General features: G+C 37.3%; 1 protein-coding gene across 3 annotated transcripts in view; it reads left to right on the top strand.

Annotated features, from left to right (window-relative positions):
- DIAPH2 (diaphanous related formin 2) overlaps positions 1-27,114 on the top strand; it is an 843,900-nt gene that overhangs the window by 592,068 nt on the left and 224,718 nt on the right. For all 3 annotated transcript variants that reach the window (XM_033107889.1, XM_033107880.1, XM_033107870.1), the window contains one exon: positions 18,295-18,459. In XM_033107889.1, coding sequence (XP_032963780.1) covers positions 18,295-18,459 — 165 coding nt within the window. The remainder of the gene's footprint in view (positions 1-18,294; positions 18,460-27,114) is intronic.

The following is a 27,114-nucleotide window of genomic DNA, read 5'->3' as shown; positions in this document are numbered from 1 at the left end:
ATGAGTACAGGGAAAGGCCATCTTTTTAATTACTTTCAAAGGGCACTGGTATATGTTTTATAACTGTTCATCTCTGTTTTTATGAAGTGCTAACTCCTTGAAGCACAAAATTACATGTGTGTGCCTGAAGGCATATGGAAACAACATAAACCAGAAACCATCGCTGAGTCTTAGCCACTGGTTTAGTGTGGACAGTTTGGGAATGGTTTGTGAGTCCTGCTGAATCTACTGATTTCGATTAGTTTTTCAAGAAGAAAAAAAGAATACCTTTTTAATTGAAAACCTACCACCCAAAATTGAAGTTAGATTAGAGATGGTGCTTTGAGATTTTCTTTCTGACTAAAAAATGGGTTGATTATAGCAAGAGGCCTTCTGTAACCCTTGTATTTGCTGTAAACTATGATATTTCTTTGCAAATAGAAATCTTTTGAACACCGATTCTTAAGTTTTTCCCAGTCTTTAAAAAGAAGGCACAGAAAAGATCGGTTCCTTACAGGCCAAACCAAGTAACTTACTGGACCTAAGTCTAAAATTTGACCCGCGTTTGTTTATTCAGAATGTAAATGTTACGATTTAACCCTAGTGATAGGGTTACTAGGGAAACAATTACCAACTTTAAGGGAAACAATTACCCTTCGGTGCCTAAAGTTGACTCTGCTTTTAATAAAACATATTTAAAGAGATAGCTAGTGTTGAACTGGTGATCCAGAGGCTTCCATGATGTTCCCATTTGGGAAGCTACTTTCTCTAATGTTTCTAGCAAGTCTTTGGCAGGCAGTGATGTGGGGTTCATGAGAAGGGGTGCATCGTTTACTTCTATATACAAAGCTATAAATCAGGAGCAAAAAATACCTCATGTAGCTTAAAGTCTGATGTACTACTTAATGTTTTCAGGTGGCAACAGCAACTGTCATTTTACATAAAATTCCTTTCATTAACTATGAAAAACAGTGCCTGCCTGCCAGGCTTTGAATGTCATTCTTTTAACTATGAAAATAAACATTAGAGAAATCACATATTTCTGGTGCTTTTTAAGATAGATTTGCAAAAAAGGAAAAGAAAGGGAGAAGCCCCTTTATAGTTTACTCGCATCAAATAACATCTTAGCAAAGAACACCGTAGTGCTCGGAAAGCATCACACGATCAGTAAAATGACAAAACAGTCATCCCCACATTCACTAGAAGACATAATAAACTAGTCAAATAATAAATTTTTAAAATCTGTCTTTCACCAAAAAATTTTTTTGCTTTTCATCTCTTGTATTTTTTAATGATGACGTCTCAGTGTTTGTTCTTGTTGTTTTTCTGTCTAATCTGACAGACATATTTTGATAGCCTGTACTCCAACACAAAGGTTTGTTGAGTTCTGGAAGAACTTAGACATACCGTGTTTCTTCGAAAATAAGACCTAGCCAAAGCATCAGCTCTAATGCATTTTTTGGAGCAAAAATTAATATAAGACCGGGGTATATAAACTTATATAAGACCGGGGTATTATATTATATTATACCCGGCCTTATATTAAAATAAGACTGGATCTTATATTAATTTTTGCTCCAAAGGATGCATTAAAGTTGATGGTCCAGCTAGGTCTTATTTTCGGGGAAACACAGTAGTGCAATATAAAAGCCTGTGCAGCTTACGACGTGAATGTATCGATGTCTAGAGGAAAACAGCGCTGATCAGCTCTTTCTATATTTTCGCTCTGGGCAGTGATAACCATCTACCGTGTTTCCCCGAAAATAAGACCGGGTGTTATATTAATTTTTGCTCCAAAAGACACATTAGGGCTTATTATGTTCAGGGGATGTCATCCTGAAAAATCATGCTAGGGCTTATTTTCCAGTTAGGTCTCACTTTCGGGGAATCACGGTACATGAGACGGCTGGAAAGCTATAAAAGTGAGTTGTTTTCCTTAAACATATATCGCTCATCTTAGAGTTGAAAGTCAGTGACCCTAGCGATGATCGCTGTGTGTGCACATCACTGTGGAAGAAGAGGTGAAAGGACAAGCTGCACTGCCCGCCTCATGCACATGACCAGTGAGCAGGTTCTTCGGGGGGTGGTGATTTACCTTAGTGCACAGTCTGCATGTGCAGCTCTGCCCCTTAGAGACCGTGTACTTGATAGCGTTGCTCAAGGAGAGAAAATCCATACAAACATCTTCAGAAATATAGGACCATCTGGTAGAATTGCTTTTCATGGCCACATTGAATGTTAGTAGTTGATTGTTAATACAGAGAGCAGGAAGGAGGACCTTATATTGTAATGCATAGCAGGGGTCCAGTCTGGGCCGTCACTTCGATGTCTTAGGCAAGAATAAGTTTTACAGCGCTTAGGTTTTCTTCCTAATGGGGCTTGATGTATTTTAGTCATTTCCAGCATTGTTTCTGTTCTTCAATGTAGTCAAGGGAAAGATAATTATTGTACTTTTTGGCGTTGAAAAGGGCTTTTTGAATTTAAATATACATTGCATAGACATCTAGTAAACAAAATATTCCTTTTTTATGTGGTCAAATACAAATTGAAAGCAGCTACCATCTGTAGAAAATTTTTCATAAAAATCGTTGAAGGAACAAAAGCGTGTCATTTTACATACCAACCTTTCTTTATGCATTATCCAATAAAATGACATTTCAAAAGATTCACAATGGCTAGCATATGGAATACTCCATAAACACTGATTAGATTTAATAACGGTTGTATCACTGTTTCGGAACATGTACAAGGAATCCGACAGCCATATATTATTAGCATCAAAATAACTCAGAAGAAAAGCTCCTAATTAAAGCAGGACTGATTTAGAAACTTAGCAAAATTGCAGCCAGAAATAACCACCTACCCACCTGCCCAGGACTTGGGACTTTCTTTTCTGCATACAAAACAGACTTGCTTCCTAGGGCTGCGAGATGGCTGCTATGAAAATTATAATGAGCTGTGACAATATCATTTTCAACTTGTCCAGAATGGCACAAAACCTAGTCTCAGGAGGACAACATTGCTGCTCGAGTTCAGGTTTCAGCCAAGTGGCATCAAAGGAAAGCAAGATGTGGTCTGTAGTTGTGCTGAGCTGCTTTCAGTGACTCCCGTGATTGATTAATATCCTCGGCTTGGCAAATGTGCATACATTAAGCAGCTCAGCATCACAATAGCAGAGATTCACTCACATCCCGCCAGCGTAATTGATGCACACCTGTCCTGGGGAGCGATGTACGTAGTGCTTTTGTGTTTTCATAAAGGGGCTTTCTGTGGTGTTTTCACATGGTCATTTCTACAAGAGAGCAACAGGAGCAGGTTAAAGTAGACAGGAGAGGAGGTTGTTTGATTGAAAAACGGTTGAGAATGAGTCCTATAAACTGAATAGGTTGACTACAATCAACGTCGGTGCCTGCATTCTAAAATGTAAGAATGTTCAACAGGTTTTATTTTTATGAACAAGTATCTACAGGCTTAAGAATTTCTTTGTGAGGCATTTAATCCGTTTTCAAAGTTGACATTTCCCTAATACTTACATTGCCTTTTTTTTTTTCATTGCCTTTTTAAATAGCATTTTTTTCCATACTCTTCCCTACGAGCCGTTGAATTAATTCCTTCTTAATTCATCGAAAAGCAAAGCTGCCCCTCTGGAAGCAGCGACATTCCTTCCCTGTTTTTCTTAACTTGGGGCACGTGTGTTCTGTTTTTTGTAATAATGTCAGAACATTTAGTTATATAGTACTTTACAGTCTAGTTTAATCGTATCATTATTTTACTCTAAAAGTATACTATTAGCTCCTAAAGTATTAGGTTATCTTCTTATTTTTTCTAGATCTAGCATCTGTCATTGTTCTTGTTTCCTTCATGCACCTCAGTTTCAGTCCAACTTCAGTAAAATGTTTACCCTTATTTTCTACTTTTATTTTATTACGACTGGGAAAATAATTTATAAACAGAGTAATATGAAAATATGTAAATATTCTATAATTTGATTCATAAAATAAGCTCAAGACACTTCTGATATATATTAAACTATATAGCCATATTCATCATTTTTTGCCAGTACATTAGTATTTTTATCTAAATTAATTTTTATCCACTAAGGAATATTAGGAAGCACTGGTACATCATTAAAAGTATTTATTCCTAGATTAAGTACTTCTCAAGATGTATTACGATATAAACACATTCTTTCCAACCTCCCTTTCCATCAAAAAATAGCTTTAAGGCATCATGATAAAAATGATAATATATTTATAGAGACGGAATAAATCAAAAGCAGTAAAGATGAAAGAATCAGATTAGACATTCCATTTGCTTACGCAATATGGTGTCTCTTATGCCCAGGTTTCCATCTTTACAGAACTTATTGGATATGTTTCACCCACACTGCAGTCTAACTGATTTTTTTTTCTCTGCCATCTGCTATTTAGTTAATATGTGTTTAGATGTGTGTTTTATGCAAAATAACTAACAGTCTAACATTTTGGCACACTTTCCTGTTATGTCTTGAAAATGCCTGGCCATTTGTGGCGAAAAGAGATATATTTTTGTTTGTACATATAAATAAGTGAAAATCACTCCCCCCAACTATTCCGCGCAAAACGAGAACACACTGAGACGCTTAAAGGAAAGGGCCCAGGTTAAAAACAAAACAAAGAAAACGCTAAACTTATATCAGAGTGATTCAAGTATTAAAATACAATAGAAGCATATATTAACAATTGTATGAGTGTTTTGTTTTTGAGACTGTTTCACTGGACTGGGCACTGGTATATATAACCTGTTCTATCACTTGTTTGCAGAGTATCTCTACATCTGAATTTCCTTAGACCTGCCAATGCCTACTTTCCGTATTCTCAGGCTGCAACATGTCTTCCAGGGTACTTGAGTGTTACAAAAGCGAGAGCACACAGGAGGGAGCCAGCCAGGTTCTCTACTTATGGTCCGCTTAATCATAGAATGTTTCTATCGTTGCTATAGCTCGAATTCTATTGCTGTTCCCTGGGTAACGCTGCCTAACGTTTACGAGCCTTCACTTGGTGTTATCACAAAGTAGCTCTAAAATGTAAGTCTCAAAGTCTATTTAGGCACATCCAGAGGCATTTTTTCTGCCCTCCCTCTGTTCCTAGACACACACACACACACACACACACACACACACACACACACACTTCGTCTGGGCTCCTAAGCAAGGTCCACGTGTACTAAATTGCTAGGGGAGAAGGAGTAAGTCGCTGACCCCACTACCTTGAACTTGGAAGAACCCTGAGAGTACTCAGACATACAAGTAAACATTGGGATTCATTGTGTGTGTGTGTGTGTGTGTGTGTGTTAGTGTAGGTAGTGACTAGGTAGAAATTTGCCTCTTTTCTTTTGGCTTGAAAATAAATGCTTATTTCTCACAGCTCTGGAGGCTGGAATTCTGATATCAAAGCTCTGGCAGATTTGGTGGCTGGTGAGGGCCCGCTTCCTGATTCATAGTTGGCTGCCTTTTTGCTATGTCCTTAGGTGGCAGAAAGCGAAATGGGCCTTTGTTAAAATTGTGGTAAAGACATAATATGCGATCTGCCTTCTTAACAGATTTTTAAGTGTACCATACACGGTTCTTAACTATAAGCATAATTTTACACTGCAGATCTCCAGAACTTTTCATCTTGCATGACTGAAACTGTACCCACTGAACAGCAGCTCCCCATTGTCCCCTCCCCCCAGCTCCTGCGCTATACTTCCTGCCACTATGAGTCTGACTACTTTAGACCCCACATCTAAGTGGTATCATACAGTATTTGTCCTCCCCGGCTTACTTCATTTAGCATAGTATCTTCCAGTTACACCTATGCTACAGCATAGGACACATTTCCTTCTTTCGTGTGTTTGAATAATATTCCATTGTGTGTATATACCACATTTTCTTTATCCATTTATCTATCGATGGGCATTTAGAGTTTTTCCACCTCTTGGTTGTTGTGAATGATGCTGCAATGAACATGGGAGTGCAAATATCTGAGATCCTGCCTTTGTCCTTTTTTCAGTCCAAGTGCTGGCTTTGAATAACACATTGACATCAAAACATATATGATTCCTAAGATCACATAATTTTTTGAGATGTCAGAAACACCTAGAGACAGCAAGGACATTAAAGATAGATTTGCGGTCCTAGTTTATATCCATGTCACAGACTGAACACTACTGAAGCTATTTTGTTATTGTTTGTTTTCCTCAAGCAGAAAAATTTCACAGGGCACATTTTTATCTTTCCAACAAAGGAAAGAAAAGAAAAAGAATGTGTTGTTTGGAAGCCACTGTATTTGAATAGCTTCTTCTACATAAAGCACATAAACATATTTTTCAGAATTAATGCGATTTCATATTTAAGGCATATATTAAATTAATACTAGAAAAAGAAAACAGCATCCACTAGGGACACAGTAAAATTAATAAATTTTACATGTGTGGTACAAAAAAACCAAGCTTTTCTGAGGGACTTCAATTGTAGCAAGAATAAAATTTTTCTAGTGGTAATTCTGGCCCAGGGTTGTTCCCGAATAGCTATTACGATATTGAATAAGTGCAGGGAAATGCTCTGAAATGTTTGGCTGCCATGACTGAGATATTAGATTCATGCTGTTTATATGCTGAAATGCACTTGTTTTCAGCCTTGCCAAAAGTTGTAGTAAGTGAGGAAGAGATTGGTGTTAGGGTTAGGGTTACGTGACCATCTGAAGAAAATTTATATTAAGTGATGGAGTGAATGGATTCCAATAAGTGAACCTAGATCTTCAAAGCTTAGAAAACTAGGAATTGGAAGTTCAATATAGGGTGGGGAGGGGGCCGAACAGCCCAGATTAAAAAGAAATGAGTCCTCAATAAACAATTGGGTTAGAAATACAGTGTTTCGATGCTATTATTTACTTTAGAGCAGGGGTGTCCAAACTTTTTTCAATGTTTTTCACCAAGGACCATATGCGGTAAAATACACAAACAGCCGGGCCACTCACTCGAGGTGAAGTACGGATTGCCTCACCTGGTTTATTTAAGTAAACTAAATATATTTTTGGAATTTGCTGTGGGCCAATTAACAATGGATTGCGGGCCGCAGTTGGCCCGCGGGCCACAGTTTTGCACCCCTGCTTTAGAGTAACTGTCTTTGGGATAGTTTATTGTAGGTTAAATTCAGGATGAGGTTGCCATGTCTTTACTAGGCCCTTAACCTTATTTTAGAGACCATAGGATATTCAGTAAGCGAGAAAAATGTATTTTAACCATCAACTGCCTTCAACATAGAGTAGGAAGACTTAAGAATAAAATCAAGCAGCTAGCTTATATAATGTATTCAGGTATTTCCACTAAAGAAATCCGTGCACTGTAGTCATTGTTTCTTAAGATGTTAGTGCTTCCATTTAACCTGAATGCTTAAAAAAAAGCTAGCATTTTACAGTTGGAAGGGACCTTACAGGATTTCTACTCTAGTTACTCTGTTTTCATTTCTATGCAAAATGAATCCTACAGACACCCTATTCAGGCAACAAAGGGATTAAACCTCTTGCCTCGGGTTCGTTTGTAAGTTATTCAAATGCCAAAGTTGCCTCTTACCTGTAGGAGGCAACTTCGTTTGGAAGATTTTTTTCCCCTTCTTGTTGCCACTTGTTTACCTCATTGGTGATTTTAGTTAAGGAAAGGTAAGCAAGAAATAATACGGCATTATCAGCTGTTTGAAACTACTGCTTGGGTTGAAAATGCATGTTGGGAAACTGTCTACAATTCATTATAATAATCCTGAAACCTGAAATGAGGCATTTAAAAACAAATGTAGGAAAACTAGAAAAATAAAATGCCCAGAGGATTCCGAGAATTATTTTACAGTAATCATTTGATCCCAAATACCTAGACATTCATTCAAAAGCAGCAGACATAGCAGAATAGCTGGTGTAGTAAAAATTAAAAAATGTAAAACACAAAGAGTGTATACAATGATGAAACAGTGATTCTCAGATAGTTGGCATCACCATTTCTAATTTCATAACTATATACAGTTATTCTTGAGTCTGTAGTAATGTCTTAAATTCCTTTATACCCTAACTCTCTCACTACCCAAAACAATAAGACTCAATTCCTCAGGGACATACCCTTTGGCAAAATCCACACTATGTATTTTGCTTCATTGACATTTGTAGGAAAATGATATTTTATGATCATTGGAAACTGGTAGCACAGACTGTGGGATCTGATATTTTGCTCTCTTAGCTAAAGTTTTAATTCTGGAATGTTCTAAATTTTCGAGGGAGCATATCAAGACCAAACATATTCAGAAGAAGGACATGTTCATTGGACCAACAAGAGTGTCAGGGGAGAACTGTTAAGGCCCCGTCCTGATCTAGATCTGACTCTAAAAGGAGGAAGTCTGTGCTTCATTTTCCTTGGCTTTGCAGTTCTCACCGTTGCCACCCAAGCTGATCTCCAGGGTATCAAGAAGCCCACATATTGCCAACCGCCTATTAGATACGACCATCCCAATGTCTGAAAACAAATGTAGGAAAACAAATGTTGATATCTATTTGTAGACAACTCCAGCTCACTGTGTTGGAATTTAGTCATTATTTTCCCTCCTACACCCCCGCATCCAAAATAATGTTACCTTTTTTGTCTCCTAAGTTCTGTTTTGTTTTTTTTAAAAAGTATACACCAAGCATACTCTGAGTCACGTGGACTAGAAAACTCAAGTGGTGTCCTCCATACTTTCCTCTTTCTAACTGCTGACAGCTAGTCAGTCACCATGTCACATGCACTCTACCTCCTCCATATTTCTAATATCTACCCTTTGCTTTCTATTCGCTACTCTCTTAGCTTCCTGGGTGTTCTCCCAGGGTTCAAGGTCTCGTTTCCCCAAACCGTTCTACCCACTGTCGCCAGAGTTAGATTCTTACAAACGGGCAAGATCATATTACACCTCTGTATAAAAACCGTTAATTACTCATTGCCTACAAAGAAAATTTGAAAACTTGAACATGCATTCAACATCTTTGTGGCATAGGGAAGGAAAGACTTGCCCGCTGAGTTCCTAGGTGTGGGAGCTGGGTCAACGAAACAAACTGACGGTAGGCAAATTAAGAGCAGAAAAGGTATACAGGTTTATTTTGAATAATATGTGCACAGGGATATCACAGGGAGAAAAAAGTGAATACCCAAACAGTGAGATCTTAGAGCTCACATACCATCCTAACGGGATGGAAAAGGGAATGTAGGCCATTCAGAGGAGATTAAGGATTCTTAGAAAAGATGAATGAACCCTTAGAAGAATAGATGGGAGATACGATAGTGTGTGATGAAATTTGCCTAGGTGTGGTATTAACTTCTAGTCCCTTCTGTGATAAGAGTCAACCTTCCCTGGCTGGTTAAACTCCCAGGGAGGAGATTTAGGACAATTGAGTTCCTTTTGCAGGATCTGTCTTTAAATTAAGCAAATAAAGGGAGTTCAGAGAAAGCCTCTCCCTGCATTTGCTGTTTTCTTCAGTGCCTTTAACTCAAAATAACCCTCATTCGAAAAAGGCGCATGTTAGGGTGAATAAGCCTGTGATGGGTGTTCTGCCACCTGTCACAGGCTTACTCACCTCTGCATCTCCCTGCGGACCCAAACTATTTATCCCAGAATAGTAAAAGCTCCTTGGTAACTCCAGATACTCTTATACCTTTGCTCATGCCATTCTCATTGCCTGGGGTGTCTTCCCTTTGGGTAGAAAAATCCTTTCCATACCTCCAGATGGAACTGGAAAGTGACTTACTTCTGAAACCTTGCCTAATAATGTCAGAATTACTCCTTTCTTTGAGTTTCCCCATCTTTCTTAAATTCCTTTGTGGAACTTAGCTTATTTTCCCACTCACTTTTATTCATTTTTTTAAACAGGGGAAGCAGTGTAGCCTGCTAGTTAAATGCATAGTTTTGTATTCTTAGGGAGTTGGGAAGGGTACCCAGGTTCAAATCCTGAATCCACCGCTTACTGTCTCAGAGAAAGTCAATTGACCTCCCTGAGGCTAATTTCATCATGTGTAAAATGGAGTTACTAATAGCATATATGCGCCCTAAGACCACAGGGAGGGTTAAATAAGACAAGGCTTGTAATGCATTTAGCTCAGTATCTGGTTCTTTGTAAGAATTCAGTGAACATTAGTTCCCGCTACTGCTGCTCTCCTGTCCCAACACTGCTTTATAAATTTCAATGAGAGTTAGGAGCCATGTCTGATCACTTCACTGTCTTTTTCTCTACTTAATCTCTCTTAGTTTCTTACACATTGTAGACACATGATAAATGATTCTGAGAGCTGAATGTGATGTAGGGCTGGAGGTACGACTTGATCTAATTAACATGTGTGTGCATACTCTGAATGTTAAATAATAATACTGACATTCCAAAATATACACATCAATCTCAAAATTTGATTATTATAACTATTCTGTTACTCTAAGCACAACTATTTTTATGCCCATCTCAATAGTTATGTATTGCCTAACACTTGCTGTTTTTCAAGTTACCAAATACACTTTAATTGGATATTTATATATTATTTTCTCTTCTTGTCAGTAGTCAGGAGCTAGCAACTAGAGTTACTATCATTTGGACAGTATTCTATATTCCATTAGTCCTGGGGTTTTTTTGTTATTATTGTTAGTGTGTGTTGTGTGTAGGTGTGTGTGTCAATTGTAGCTAGCATTTGTTATGCCTTTAAGCAGAAGAAATCAGATCCTGTCACTTCCCTGTTTAAAACTGTTCAATGGCGTACATTTTTCTAGGGAAAACTTTCAAAATGCTCAAGAGACCTGTAGAATCTGGCCCTTACATACCTCAGGAACCATCTCCCTCCCATCTCCCAATTACTCCATAGGCTGTAGTCTTTAGTCTTCCAGGCCTTTTTTCTCTTCTTTGTGTTTCTAGAATGTTTAAAAGCCTTCAGAGAGCCTTCACTCACCCTACCACAGTGCTCCTTCTCCTGGATTTTCCCCTCCAGGTCTCGATTTTAATATTTCATCCTTCAAGAGGCTCTACCAGACTCATGGCCCAGCCACAACTCCCACAAGTCGGTTAGGTCTCGCAAATATACATTCTTTAACAACCTATGCTTTGCAATCAAATTTCTCAATTTGTAATTGAAATTGTTTTAAATTTATTTCTTTAATGTATGTTTTCCCACTAAACTGCAATCTCCATGAAAGCAGTGACCAGCGACCTTGTGTGAATAGTCACTACTATATCCTCAGCACCTAGGAGATACCTGGCACATAGTAGGCAATTTATAAATATGTTTGAATAAATGAATGGCACAGTCACTCTGGGGGGTATCTAAGCATGTAAAGATAGAGTCTGTTTTCAAAGGAAAAGTAAAAAGAAATGCACACAAAAGACACGAGGGAGGGAATAATGAAAGGGAGTAGAGAAAACTAGGCATGCTGAGTCTGCCTCTTACCTCTATAATAACCATCGCCTTTGTGGCTTTAACTGGAAACTGATTTTAAAGCATTTTCTTTATGCCAAGCTGACTCAGGCCATCTGCTGAAAAGTGGGGTCTTTACAAAATTGTTTCATCTCTCCAGTAATTGCCCCCACTATGTTTAAACTGGGAACTTTGTTTCAAAATCCTTGTCATTGATAGTGCTATCTTATTTAAATGAATGCCCTATGCTTACTGTAATCTTATTTAAAAAAAAAAATTTGTAGTCTATATCACCAACTATTTTAAAGTATTATGTTGAATCCAAACGCAAATTCGTATATGCATTCCGTATTATACTTGTTAATGTTTCACATTTTAAAATATTTGCCAACACATATTTATCACATAATGTGTGATTTGTAAACACATTTCAGCTGCTTTAATATGCCGTAATACTGTTTTTAAGGTACATTTTTTTAAAATAATTTTTTACAAAAATGAGGTATTCAAATTAAATGGAAAAATTAATATTTTGTTTTTAGCATTTAGAGGAATCTTCTGACAGGTTATGAAAAGAGGAAATGCTATCTGTATTCTTCAATAGATTGTATATTTGTGACTTCCTTTTATTTTAATGAATAATTATGCCACGTTGCTAACTAAAGCTTGTGTGAAGGTTAAGTGGGTCTCAAGTTGATTTTTCCATGTTCTTAACAATCCAGCAGTAATGATATTTAAAATTTCAAGTTTTTTATTAAAATCATAACTAATGTGCTGCCTACAAAGATGAGGAATTCTAAAACTGATTTGACTCAATTCACTGTGAAATACATAGAGTCCTTCATCCCCAGAGCTCTGTGAATGCTTATTATAGTTCTAATGGAACAAGTGTTCTGTGTTAATTACTTTTTACATCAAAATTAAGTATAATGATAAACAGTTTTCTCTCCCTAGTATTTGATGAAGTAATACTTTGTAGAAGAGAAAGAAGTTTTCCTCAGCCTTCTTAGGGTCCCTGGCTGGGTCTAAAAATTAAAGTGACAGAGATAGATTCACAGGAGAAAAGTATACAGATTTATTGAATATAAATTTCACGTGACATGGTAGCCTTTTTTAGAAAATTAAGACCCAAGGAAGTCGTTAAACCTGAGTATCTTTATGTTAGGATTGATAGAGGGTGGAAAGTCCTGGGAAGATATGATAGGGCAAAGAGTATGAGGTGAGTGTTATAAACTGGGGGAAGCTTAGCAAGGTCTGTTCATTCGGATTCTTCTTAGTGTCCCTCCATCTGGGCATTAAAAGTGGTCCTTTTCCTCTGGGTGTAAAGAAGACACCTCTCCCATGAGGGCCTTATGACTTACTTCAGGAGAAAAGGGCCAGGAGTAGGTCAGAGTGACTTTCCTGCGTCTTCCGTTTTCTCAAACTCCTTCAGCTTAAAATATTCAGCATGCCACAGTGCCATATTTTGAGGTGGCGTATTCTGAAGCCCATCAGCTATTTTATTAGTTAGAGGGCAAAGGTTACAGCACCCGCCTTCAATTTATGTACAGGCTGGTGCAGTTACCAAAAATAGTCGAAAACAACATATAATGTACTTAAAAGTGTAAAGAAAATACTTTCTATTCGAGTACATGCCTATGGATGAATTACAGCGATCTCAGTTTGGATTTTGTTTAATTGAAGTTTAATTGACATACAACACTATATTAGTTTCAGGTGTACAACATAACTGATTCAACATTTGTATACACTGCGAAGTGGTCACAATAAGTCCAGCCACCATCCATCACCATACAGAGTCACACATTTTTTTTTCCTTGTGATGAGAACTTTTAAGATTTACTTTCTTAGCCACTTTCAAAGTTGCAATCTAGTATTATTGACTGTAGTGACCATGCTATACGTTACATCCCCATGACCTATTTATTTTATGTCTGGAAGTTTGTACCTCTTGAACCCCTTTACCCATTTCACCCACTTCCAATCCCCCTTCCCTCTGGCAGCGACCAGTCTGTTCTCTGTACCTCTCAGTTTTGTTTTGGTTTGTTTGTTCATTTATTTTGTTTTTATATTTCACATACAAGTTAAATCATATGGTATTTGTCTTTATCCCACTTATTTCACTTAGCAGAATACATCCATCCATGTTGTCACAAATGGCAAGATTTCATTACTTTTTCTGGCTGAGTAGTATTTTGTGTGTGTGTGTGTGTGTGTGTGTGTGTGTGTGTGTGTGTATCACATCTTCTTTATTCCTTCATCCCATCAGCATGAAATAATTTGCATGCCAGCGTGGCACGTTCTGGGGATACTCATTCTGGACCCATACAAAGTATTATGGTTTTCTGTCTTACATTGAAGTCATCAATCCATTCTGAATTCATTTTTTCATATGACGTAAGATAGTGTTCTAGTTTCATTCTTTTGCAGTTTTCCCAGCATCATTTATTGAAGAGACTGTCTTTTTCCCATTGTATATTCTTACCTCCATTGTCATAAATTAATTGACCATATCCGTCTGTTCATTTTTCTCAAGGTTGCTTTAGTCATTGGGTTCTTTCTTGGTTCCATACAAATTTTAGGATTGTTCGTTGTATTTCTGTGAAAAATGCCATGGGAGTTTTGACAGGGATTGCATTGAATGTGTATATTGTTTTGGGTAATATGGGCATTTTTACAATATTAAGTCTTCCAATCCACAATCATGGAATATCTTTCCATTTGTTTGTATCTTCTTCAGTTTCTTCCATCAGTGTCTTATAGTTCTCAGTGTGCAGGTCCTTCACATCTGTTTAAATTTTACTTCTAGTTATTTTGTTCTTTTTGATACAATTATAAATGGAATTGTTTTCTGAATTTCTCTTTCTAATAGCTTGTTGTCAGTGTTTCAGTATGCAACAGATTTCAATATGCAACAAAATCAATCAACAGTATATTGATTTTGTACTTTGCAATTTTACTGAATTCATTTATTATTTCTAACAGGCTTTTGGTGGAATCTTTAGGGTTTTCTATATATAAAATCATGTCATCCAAAAATAGTGACAGTTTGACTTCTTCCTTTCTAATTTGGATGACTTTGATTTCTTTTTTCCCTTGTAATAAAAGACAGATTAATGAGCGAAAACTAAACAGAAGTTTATAACATGTATACCTCATGGATACATGGGAGATACTCAGGTAAAAAGGAGTAGCTCCCTGAGGTAGCCTAAACCATCAGCTTAAATACCATCTTCAGCTAAAGACAAAAGAAAGAAAAGTGTGAGGACATCGGTTATAGGGGAAGGAGGTTACCAGGAAAAGCACCATAAAAAAACGGTGAGCTTTGTTGTGTGGATTTAAATCTGCGACTTCATCATTGATGCCCTTGATCCATTGATTCATCCTTCTCTTCTTGGTAAAGAGAGGGAAACACCCTTTCAAATGGACATTTCCTTTATAAGTGTAAATGTTCCTTTCAAAAGGCTCTCCTTTATTCGTTTCTGTGGTTTTCCTGTCTCTGCTGTTTCTCACTCAATCAGCTCAAAATAATCTGTGCTGAAGAGGCTTATTTTGCGGTGGCATATTCTGCCACATTTCACTACCTTCTAACCCTAGGTGGATTGAGTGCCTTTTACCTAGTTGCCACAACTCTAAAATCTGAATAGTGGCATTTCCCTGCTTCGTCGATAAGGTTGTTATGAAGAATGTGGGACATAATGGAAGGAAAACTATATCTTAAACGGCAAAGTCCTATACAAATGCCAATTGATAATTATTTGTAATATTAGATTATTAACTTCTTCAGGGTCTGGATTAGGCTTTCGTGATCATTGGATCCACACGGGGCTTATTTTAGCATAGTACAAATCACTATCTCCTGTCTTGTGGCTGCTCAAAAAATAAAATGAAATAAAAATTTCCTAACTGAAACAAAGGGATGAAAAGGAATGGTGGTGTTGACTTCCTTTTACCTGCAGTCCCAAGTAGGATTTGGTAATGTGCTTGCAACGGGGAAAGATTCAGTGCTAACTCATGCTATCCCTTTTCCAAAGTAATCACTCTGAAGATAAGTGAGGGACTTGGAAACTGGGCTGCTTTTCATTTATTCTTTCGAAGATTAACCATTCCCAAAATTTTTCAGATTGTCTCACTTGGGTACACGGACAGAATTTCCGAAATCAGTTTCTGTTCTAGGAGAACAAATGTAGGAAATTGTGTATCACTACATGGACATATTTCAGCTGGTGAAAAATTGTGTTATGACAAACGGGAAACATACAATTTTTCTTTGACATTTATATCTTTGGCTTTTTCTGTGTTGTACAGATGTTGAGCCTTCTGAAATATACAATTTAGTACTTTGCATTGCTGATAGAGTACAAGTGACCTTTGCAAAATGTTTCTTCCTAGTAAGTCTGGCATGAGTCTGGTTTATTTAGGTAAGAGAGACTAGAAAACAAAAATCTCACTTTCATTCTGTGCTGAAAAATGAAGTGTATTGTCTTATTTCTGCTATTCTTAAATAGGATGTTTAACTCTTTCTTTTTAAATTACAGTTGACATTCTGTATTCTTTTATATTAATATCAGGTTTACAGTATATATGATTTATGCAGTGACCCCCCTGACTAGTCTAGTACCCACCTGGCACTGTGCATAGTTATTACCGTATTGTTGAGTGTATTCCCCATGCTTTACTTTTTTTTACATCGCCGTGGCTAGTTTGTAACTACCCATTTGTACTTCTTAATCCCTTCACCTTTTTCACTCTGCCCCCGACCCTCTCCCATCTGGTAACCATCAGTTTGTTCTCTGTATCCACGAGTCTGTTTCTGTTTTGTTTTTTTGTTTGTATCTTTGTTTTGTTCATTAGATTCCTCATATAAGTGAGATCATATGGTAACACTTTCTTAAAAATCAAAAAATACATGGTGACATTCTCAGAGGTGAAATCAGAATGTGTGTGTAGCATTACATATAACTCTTTTGTTGGTAAAAGGAAAGCAGAGTTAAGTCAGAAATGCATTAATTCTTTCAGGTCTACTGACATCAAAATGGACCTGAGGGTTGAAAGATTTAATGTCACTTATTAGGAGGGAAAAGGTTGTTGGATTGCTAATGGGGATGCTAATACTAAAGTCGCCTAAGAAAGAACATAGGTAGGGGGGCCGTGTCTCTTGTAAAATCGCATTGTATCTCATAAGTGTCAGCTGCAAAATAATTTCCCAGAAATGGTCTGATTTCCCCATTGACTTCCATTGTACAACTAGAGCTGTGTTCCCATGGAAAATGAATTTGGCCCCGGGTTATAATAAAACACACTGAAGAATTCAGAAAATCTTAATAAAAGCAAGAATTTCAAGACACAATTATCAGTGAGCAATAAAATAGCACTAGCCCAAAATATTAATACACTATAGTGGATCTTAAAATAGCATGCCCCAAACTGTGCTATTATTCTTCTTTCACAAGTCTATTCCCTTTCCATTTAAAGATATTTTACTTCTGTGATTATTATTGATTTTGTATAGATTTAACTCTAACGTTAGAAGGTGGACTTGGTTTCCTATACTCTTCATGGTTAGCCTGCTTACCTTTCTCTGAAGCATTGTTATCAATTAACATTCAGAAGTTATTAGCCATAGAAGAAAGGCCAGAAGGGAATGCCTGAAAAGGTTCACGATACTTCCTTCTGTGTTGTTGAAATTTTTACTTTACGTAGTTATGTTTTTATATTTTTAAGTCTCCTAAAGAAATGATTTTCTATAAATATATCTTCTATAATCAGGAAGAAAGTATTTCAATTTCTGTCTTTAAGTACAAATTTACACATAATGAGATACCTTCAGTCAGACACATTTATATATTTGGTTCATCTTGTGCTTTGATAGTAGTTGTTAGCATCACATTTTTGAGAAAATTTGTAAAACAATGATGTAATTAATATCTAGATAAATCAGCATCACCTGGGAGCTTGTTAGAAATTATAGTGCTCAGGCCCCTGGGCTCAGGCTCAGCAGACAGCAATCCTGGTTTTAATAAGCCCTTGTGGTATAAGGTTCTAGAACTACTACAGAATCTCTTTCTCCGTCTCCCTCCCCTGTCCCCTCTCCCTTTTTCCTCCTCCTCCTTCCTTCCTCTCCTCACATGAGACACACACTCACTCACTCATAACCTATATGTAGAATTCACTGTAACCTCTCTATATAGGATATGCATATTAACAATGAGAGTATATACTTTTTTCTAACTTTTTTGTTGGTGTTTGTTTCTACCCTAGTTTATTCATAAAAAGGTAGGAGGCAGTTTTCAGGTATTTATACTTACGTGTTTTCATTTAGCAAACCTGTTCTGCATGGTTCCACATGAAACACTTCTGCCTAATTTGTAGATTTTCAAAACTCCCTAATCAATATAATGACCACAGCAACTTGTTATGGGCTAAATTGTGTCCTCACCAAATTCCTGTTGAAACCCTAACCTCCAGAACCTCAGAATGTAACTATTTGGAGATAGGGCCTACAAAGGGGTGATTAAATTCAAATGAGGTTCTAAGGGTGGGCCCCAATCCGATGTGACTAGTTTCCTCCTAAGAAGAGCTTAGGACAGAGACAACACAGAGGGACCATTATGTGGGGACACAGGGAGAAGGCAGCCATCTACAACAAGCCAAGGAGACTGGCCACAGAAGAAGCCAAACTTGCCAACACCTCAGTGTTGGATTTGTAGCCTCCAGAATTGTGATGAATCAATTTCTGTAGTTTAAGCCAGCCAGTCTATGGTATTTTGTCATGACGACGCTCACAAACTAATACGTAAGTATTTACCGAAATAGTGGTAGAGTTCAATCTGAACATCTGGTGATTGCCCTTGAGATACTATTGGATCATGTTCCTTAACAGCAAGCTACAGCTTTACAAAGAGTGCCAGAGACCAGTATGAGAAACTGCTCACCATGCACAACAACATGGTAAAGCTCTACGAGAATCTTGGAGAATACTTCATTTTTGATTCTAAGACCGTGAGCATAGAAGAGTTTTTTGGTGATCTCAGCAACTTCCGAACTTTGTTTCTGGTGAGTAATACATCTGAAAGCACTGCAAGGCCTGTTGCTTTTGTTTTTATGTAATTTCTTCTTTTGGCATTTTATGTAATTATTGACCATATTGATTTCATGTTATAGCCCTTTAACAGGAATTGACAGATATTTTACACCTGTGACAAGGATAAAAATTGTTGGCTTGCTTAATATATAAGGGGGGACCTAAATGAATTATCTTCAAGTTTAGGTATACATGGGAATTTTTCTAAAGGAAGTTTATAGAAAATGAATGAATTGGTGGCTTAAATGGCCCTGATTTTTATAACACATAATATTATAATTTGACCTAGCTTTAAAAGTCACATCTAAAATAGTCTTTCACTTAATACATAAATGCGGTGATTTATGAACAAGGTTCTTTCATAGTCTAGATGAGAAACTGATTCTAAATTGGACTGTGCAAATGACCTTGAATATTGAATACCTAAAGTTTCTTTCAGAATGTGGGCTCTTGTTTCAAACTGTAACTCTTTGGGATAACAATAAGCAGTAGCATTAATCGGAGGGGGGCAATCAGGGTGCCAGTTATGATGCTAGCGGGAAGCAAAAGCTTCATTGTATAAATGCCACGAATATACCTCTCTGCATCAGTGAGAGTAGAGAAGCACCAACTGTGATTATGATAGTAAAGAAAGATAGTTGATATCAAACAGTTAAAGGTCCATATACTTTAAAGAAGGAATTCTAGCCATTATCCTCAGCAGGAAGATCAATTAGCAAACTAATTCATTGGGGTTTGAGATGGTTCTATCCCCAGAGCAGTTGTTTGCTAAGTAAGGCTCCCTCTCTTAATTGATGGTGTTGCCCATGAAATCATTTGATTTTGTTACGATGTGCAAATATGCTTATGAAAAGCATTTGTTTCCATCTACTGACTTAAGACCTGGAGCCGGAGCATACCCCAGCTCTGGTCAGAGAGCTAAGCCAGAAACTTTCACAGCTAAGATCATTTGTCTTCTTTTTGGCTGAGACTGTCAGCTTATTTTGGTCTTTGGTCTTTACCCCTTAATAGAACACATTTAACTTGTTAGCTGGCCAACAAGTAGTAAAGTGTGTTCTACTGGTAATAAGTGATCAAACTATTTTCAACACTTAAAAGTTATAAATATGATATGAACACCCAGGATTATTTTCAAAAAGAAAAAAAAGTATGTTGAAAAGGAATGGGGACAAGAAAAGACACTTTAGTTGACAACTGAAAAGGTGATTTTTTGTAACATCATGTCTATGGGTGAACGGGGAAAAATAAATATAATTAATATTGTCGACCTCTATTAAAAAGTGCCTTGTTTGAACATGGATCAGACCCTGACACACTGCCTGTGCCCCTTACCGCCCCAATAAGTAGACACAGTAGAATTTAGTGTACTTCTCCCATGTTGCAGCATCTGATGAAGGACAATTTCTGCATAACAGCCTGTTTACTCATATTGGCCAGATGCTTAAAAGGCTTGCTAAGAATTATACTTAAACAGTACTTCTCCATCATAATTTCTTTTAAAAATGTAAAGGTATCATTGTTAAGACCTGATTCTGTGTCCTCGTGCTGTCAGTAACAAGCTGTGTGATTGAAGGTAAGTCATTATGTTTCTAACTGTTTATTTTCTTCATTCATTCATTCATTCATTCATTGACTCACTCATTCAGTACGATGAAGGGAATGTAGTACCGATCTCTGAGTCATGGGGAGAATTTCAGAGATACAGTCCTGTGGATTACATACATAAATAGGATCTTTTGTTTTTGTTTTTGTTTTTTTTTTTGTCTACTGGCTTCACTGTGCGTGTGGCTTGAGTACAGGGAGATAATTTTCTACAAATCGTTCCCTTTTTTTTTTTTGTAAATAAGTTGACAATATAAGACTGGTCCTATTTTACTATAATATAAGACCGGGTATAATATAATTAATATAATACTGGGTCTTATATTAATTTTTGCTCCAAAAGACGCATTAGAGCTGATTGTCCGGCTAGGTCTTATTTTCGGGGAAACAGGGTAAGATTGAGTTTGGGAGCTTTCAAAACAGGTAACCAGCTCCTACAATGTGTCCTGGCCAGCCACGGCCATCAGTCTTACAGAACGCTACTACAGCCGCTTCTATCTACAAATCATTATTCACTGACCGGCATGAAAACTAGGGCTGTGACTTATGAGCTGTTTTGACCTTGAGTTGATCATGTAACCTCTCTGGGCATCGATATCCTCATCTGTAAAATATGAACGATAATTCCTGCCATGTCTTCCTCACCACTATGTGAAAAGACGCTGTAGCCTATGCTATGCAGGTGGAGGGCGTTATTAGCCGTTCTCTGTCCATCCATTCAATTATTATTTATTGAGAACCAACTTGATTTTGGTAATGCTTTAGTCTAGTGATGAAAAGAAGAGAATAGTCTCTCTCTATCCGTAAGTGGAGGGACACTGACAAGTAAATGCAATATAATTTGATAAGTGCTGCCATAGGAATATGTCAGGGTACTACAATAATCCTCGGGGGGAACTTCCTAACCCTGCCTGAGCTGGCCAGAGAACCTTTCATAGAGAAAGTGACATTTGAGCAGAGTCTGGAAAAATCCATAGGACTTTGACAAGCAGACTTTGACAAGCAGATTTAAGGGTTTTTATACCTGACCTATACGCTGAACACTCCTAAATCAACATCACCAACGTGAGTTAATCATTTGTGCCGACCATGTTTCTGTTTCATAGTGAACTTCAAGTGATTTCGTTCTCCCAGGGGAGGGAACAACCCTGAAAGAGGACAAAAATTTTAATTACCAGGAGTTCCCATTTTCATAGTGCTTTGTATGTTTGGCCTCGGGGTTCTTAGTGCTAAAAGCATATTGGACTGTAGAGATGGAAGCAATAAAATACCAGTAGTGCTGAGAAGAAAATAAGAGATCTGATGCATGAGCTACAAAATATTACTTCCAAATGAGATCAGAGTTTCTTTTTGGGAGATCTATTTGTCATGTGTAGCATAAACAAAATGCACTTACCAAAAAAATCTTCCTCAGAGAGATATCCTCTAAAGGATGGGAAAATGGAATTAAACAAAAGGGGTTGATATTATGGATTAAGACCTGTTTCAAAATAATCACAGTCAAATTAATGAAAGCAAAATTGGGTAATCTTTGTGAGATGGTGCTCTATTAATTATTCATATCATTCGTATTATAAATTCCACTAATGAGGATATTAAAGTTATTCAAGATGAATGTCCTGTATATTGGCATGAAGATATATGTAATTGGAAACATTTCGAAGTTCAGAATTAAGATTCTCTTTCTAGTTAGCTTCTCTGAGATCCTCAGAGTTTAAAAAACTGCTTATAATATAGGCAAGACTAATTAATAATCCCTAAATTTCCATTGAATGTTTTGTAGAAGAAAATAAAATGCCATGTTTATGGAATGTCTAAATGACTTTTTTGCTTATTCTCCTTTACGTTTCAGTCATTCTACCATTTCAAATAGTTCACTGCACAGCCTTTTTCCTTTTGAGATGTTTTGAATAGAATATTCAAAATCACTGAACCTTATATGTTTCACCACCATGCAGTACCTTGCTTAGGCATAAAAATTAATTTCAGCTGTTGGGAAAGTGTTCGAGGCAAGTATTATACTTCAATAACTTTTATAGCTCCAAATAAATTACAGAAAATATATTTTTTTTCTTTTTTAAATCTGTCAGTTTCCTGCTGCTCCTGTGTGTTTTTGTTTTTTAAAGAGAAATATTTTACCCAGGCACTCAATAAATATTTGTTGTATGCGAGAGTCTTCATTCTATATACCATATACTAGAAATATAGGAATAGGGCTTTATAGAATTAGATTCATTGACATAACTTAAGAAGAAAATGTTACCATTACTACTAATCATGCTTGAAGATTTCTCCTCAACAAAATAAGTGTTTGCTACTGTTCATTTGATAAATTTTAATTTTTTTTTTTTAAATCGGGACTTTTTATTGAACAATGTTTGAGCAGCTCTTAGATGAGTGTTAAAATAGCTAAGTGTTGGGAGGCTAAGTGATATCTATAAATTACGGAGTTTTAGACCATCGTTTAGTCTTGTCGCTTCTACCTTCTAAATACCTTTTGAATCCATCCGTTTCTCTCCAAGCCCACTGACGCTATTTTAGTTCTGGGCCTCTGCCATCTCTCAGCTGGACTATTACGATGATATTATGACTGGTATCTGTGTCTACTGCTTTTACCGTTTCTAACTTCTGATACATTCCCCACATTATAATCAGAGTAAAACTAAAACCTAACAAGATAATTTCCTGACTTAAAATTCTTTAATGACTTCCCTGTGGCCTAAGGATAAAATCTGAGCTGTTTAAAATTAAAGTAGTTTACAAAATCAAAAGAACTCTGGTTACTTAAAGGGCAGACCATCTAAGGTTGGCTGAATTGAGCCGTAATCACTTAGCATGAACCCTCCTCCCAGACTGGGAAAGGTCAAGTACGGGGAGTAGAAGCAGCAGCAGAAGACAACAACAAGTACCCAAGAGAACTTGAGCATCTTAGAATAGAGAGAAACTTAGGGAGCGTGGTATCAAAACTAAATGAAGGCTCAGAGGCAAATGTATGTTGTCATGATGCCTTGATTTGCTTAATTGCTCCCATAGCTCCTAGGGCATGGGGAGTTATGACAACTGAGGTCACTCTTATCTTAAATCTCAGTTAGGGATGTGCTTCCTTCCCCCTTAAGTAATTGTTCCTTTAAAATCTAAACTTGTGTGAGAGCTCCTTGTGTAGGCATATTGGCTCATGGAGATGCTTAATTTTGAGAAGCTCTCATCTCCCTCAAGCCATTTTCCTCTTTATAAGGCCTCAATCATGTCTAAATCGAAACTATAATTGGAAAACCAAAGTGAGCATCTGCATTTAGTTAGACTCAAATGACTAAATTGACAATACACAGGACATTTTACTCATTCATTAAAGGCAATTTGCCTTTAAAGAAATGAGGATGAATTTTTGCATAAAAAGATTGCATCTATAATTCCCGATCCAAAAAGACTTAAGTTATTTTGACATATTTTTAAACCTTCAATTCACAAAGCACTTGACATTTAAAGGAAACTTGAGTGCAGCATTATAAAAATTGTGGACTTACATAAGAAACTAAATGTATTCTTTAACAAATACGTCTTAATCAGTCATATAAACTGTTAACTAGAATCCCATCATCCCAAATCTCTATTAAATGCCTCATAAGTTGACGTGTCTTCGCTTTGCCAATAAAATGGTAATTAATACTACGAAGATGCCCGTGAGAAACTGCGAACACCCTGATGTGTCTCTTGACTAATATAGTTTTATTTGTAAGCTAAATGTCTCCAGGTTTCATCATCTGTGAATTCAAATGGAGGTCACCTTAGTAACAGTGATTTCAGTATCCCACACTATCTCTTCTTTCCCCCCACTGGCAGGACTCCAGCTCCTTGCAAAGTTTCCACTCCCAGAAGTACATCTCGAGTCACCTCCTGTGGGCTCAAAAACATGCTGTCTGTCGTCTCCGCACCTGACATTTGTCCATGAGTATTTGAGTGCCTGCTCTCCTAGGGTAATGAGCATATAGAACTGAACAAACAAAACAAAGCCCTGCCCTTCCTGACCTGTTACAGCTCCAGCTCCCTTTTGCTAAATACCTTTTGCTGACAAAGTTGCTTCGGGTTGGCCTTCAATGAAAATGCTTACATCTGGGCTAAGGTTGCAGACTCCTGCTGCTCTGATTTTACCACCAATCCTTGCAGTACCACAGTGGTGTTATGCTCAATGCACAGATAGCCGTGTTTCACACGACCCTTCCTAAAAACAGTTCCTTTTGCTTCTTTCCTGATCCCTTTCCCCTTGGAGGCTTAAAAACATTTCCAGTCCTGGAGACCTCAGTCCATAAACCCCACCATCGCCCCTCTGGCTCCCTTCTGTTCAGGCCCCTAGGCTTGTATCTTCCTTCTCATGGAAGACAGGGATAAATAAAGTACCAGCTTAAATCCTTTCATGCAAATAGAGCCCCGAGGGTCCACCAACTCCCTCTGTTTAATCTCACACACGGAGATAATTCCCTTTGAGCTCAGCTGGGATCACCCAGGCTACATAGCTTTAGGTTTATTTTGATCTAGTGCAACTCTTTGAAAATAGGCAGTCCATGTAAAATATATGGTAACTCTATTAAGCAGCATATTTGAGCAGAATACTTCATTCCACAGCTGTGCCAGAGAATAGACCTCACTGTGTTATACCGACGTCATTGAATTCTTCTTTAGAAAAAGATGTCACCTATCAACTCTTGTATTCTGTTTGACTGTTTACTTTGGGCCGAAAGTAGATGTCTTGTTTTTCTGATACGATTGTTCCTTGTATAAAAAAGCTAAATATTATAAGGAAGTAAAGGAATATGTAATAATGGCACTCATGGTTTAAAGAAAACCCCAATTCCCCAACATGATAGAAGTGCCTACTGGTATATATAGTTTTAAAATATCTTACACATTTTAGATTCATATTATCAAATTGTAAAATATAAATATTTCTAAAAATATTTCTAAAATTTGTCGGAATCATTTATGGCAAGCTGAATATTGCCCTTTAAAAATCTAAGGCCATGTAATAGTTAACACTGAAGAAATTAACAAAATCCATTCAAGTCCTACTTTTCTGATTAAAGTCTAGTAAGAACTAGAACCGGGAAACAAAATGCAGTATCTTTAGTTCTAGCAACACCTCACATAGAACTTTTCAAACAAGTGTTCCCCATAAATAAATTATTGTTGAATTCTATCCAAACACCACGAAGCAGAAAAGTTATGAGATCAGCAGTAGGTATACAAGCTGACCTCTTCCAGTGAGTGGCCTTGAGATTGGCCAAAGCTATTGATTGTTATCAAAGCTCGCCTGTTAACAAATGGAGCAGGAAGATCCCAGAGGCTAATGCTGCTGGCACCACCCTCTCAACCTACTGAGTTTTTCTGCATTTTGCTTCATTCTCATTTGTTTGTCCGTCCGCTAATCTTTTACCAGAAAAGATGCCTTCGCTAGTATGAGGCTGGACTCTCGCAGGAACCATGCCCACGGAGCTCCTTTTGCCTGCTGTGCTCACTCCCTCCTCCCTCTGCCTCTCCAGTTGTTCAAGTCACTTCATCTAAGAAGCCCTCCCTAACGCTGCCGTTTTGGCGTACATCACCGCTCTGTGTGCTTTCATACCTCCATCCCGCACATTTCGCCCTGTAATGTGTTCACCTCCATATCCTCTGTCATCAGCACTATAATTAGCTTATTCTGGGTGGAGCACAGTGCTCATCACTAAGGACATATATGAATGAATAAGAAATTAAAACAAGGAGTGGATTAAACAACCAAGGATGAAAAAAGTCAGAATGTTGGCCCTCCAGAGCTCACTTTCTTGTAGGAACGGCCTTCCGAGGAGCAAATATGAGTAATGAAATACGATACATATATACATACGATACATATATACAAAGAGCTTGTGTGCACAGAGGAGCGAGGCATTTCTTTTGTGGGATTTGACGAAGGCTTTAAAGAGGAGGTGGCATGTTAACTGGGTCCAGTCATTGGTTTCCTACTGTGTGGCCTTTCACGTTTAAAGAAGGTCTTCGATTTTTGTTCTTCCCCACCTTATTTGGTGTTCATGTTTAGTGATAAACATATATTGTTTCCTAGTTTTCCATGCTGACTTCAAAGTGGAGAAACAGCAATTTCATTTCCAGGGAAGGTGCACTGAGGTCATTATGATGATCAAAAGGGTTCCCATCATATGCTTGGATAAGCAGTAACCAAGCTTCAATTACTTCTTGTGACTGACAGCTGTCCTGAGCAATAGGCCAATCCATGCAGATTATCTAGGTCAAGGTCAGTTGCTTACAGACTGACTTGTGTCCTGTTACTTTAGGGCATTAGTCCTAACCCAGGGGAGCTTTTGTCCCCCAAGGGACATTTGGCAAAGGCTAGAGACATTTTTGGTTGTCAACAACCAAGGAGGAGGTGCTATTAGCATCTAGGAGGTGAAGCCAGGGATGCTGCTGAACATCCTACAGTGTACAGGCCAGCCGCTCCCCGCACGCCAAACAAAGAAATGCCTGGCCCAAAATGTCAGTAGTGCCGATTAAGAAACCCTGCTTAGGATTATCTGCTAAAGATTTTTTTTTTTTAATTTTCATTTGGCAAACTGATGTGAGATGATTCAAATTAGTATGCAAAATTTGTACTAGATAAGTTAATAATGCATCTGTCACATTAATATAATGATAATTTCAATTAGCAACTTGATCACTATAAGGTATTGTTTTAGTTGCTAATATTTTCTATATCATTGATAGATGTCCTAGATCATATGGCTTGTAAAATTTTTAATTCACGTGTGTAAATTGTAGCGAAATTGGAAACCATAGGGAAAAAATCAGCTGAAATTCTACTACCCAGAGATTATTAATATTAATACCTTGGCATTTATCCTTCCAGGATAAATTTATCTGTATATGTACCTAGGTATTCAGATTGTGAATATAATTTTTTAAAATAATAATACAAATCTTGTGAAAATTTAAGCCCTCAAATTTATATTTCCTTGTAAAAATCCTGGTAGCTTATGCCTATA

The sequence above is a fragment of the Rhinolophus ferrumequinum genome, chromosome X (genome assembly GCF_004115265.2).
Source record: "Rhinolophus ferrumequinum isolate MPI-CBG mRhiFer1 chromosome X, mRhiFer1_v1.p, whole genome shotgun sequence".
Lineage (NCBI taxonomy): Eukaryota > Metazoa > Chordata > Mammalia > Chiroptera > Rhinolophidae > Rhinolophus > Rhinolophus ferrumequinum.
Note: the sequence above shows the minus strand (reverse complement) of the source record. Positions and strands in the feature narration are given on the sequence as shown.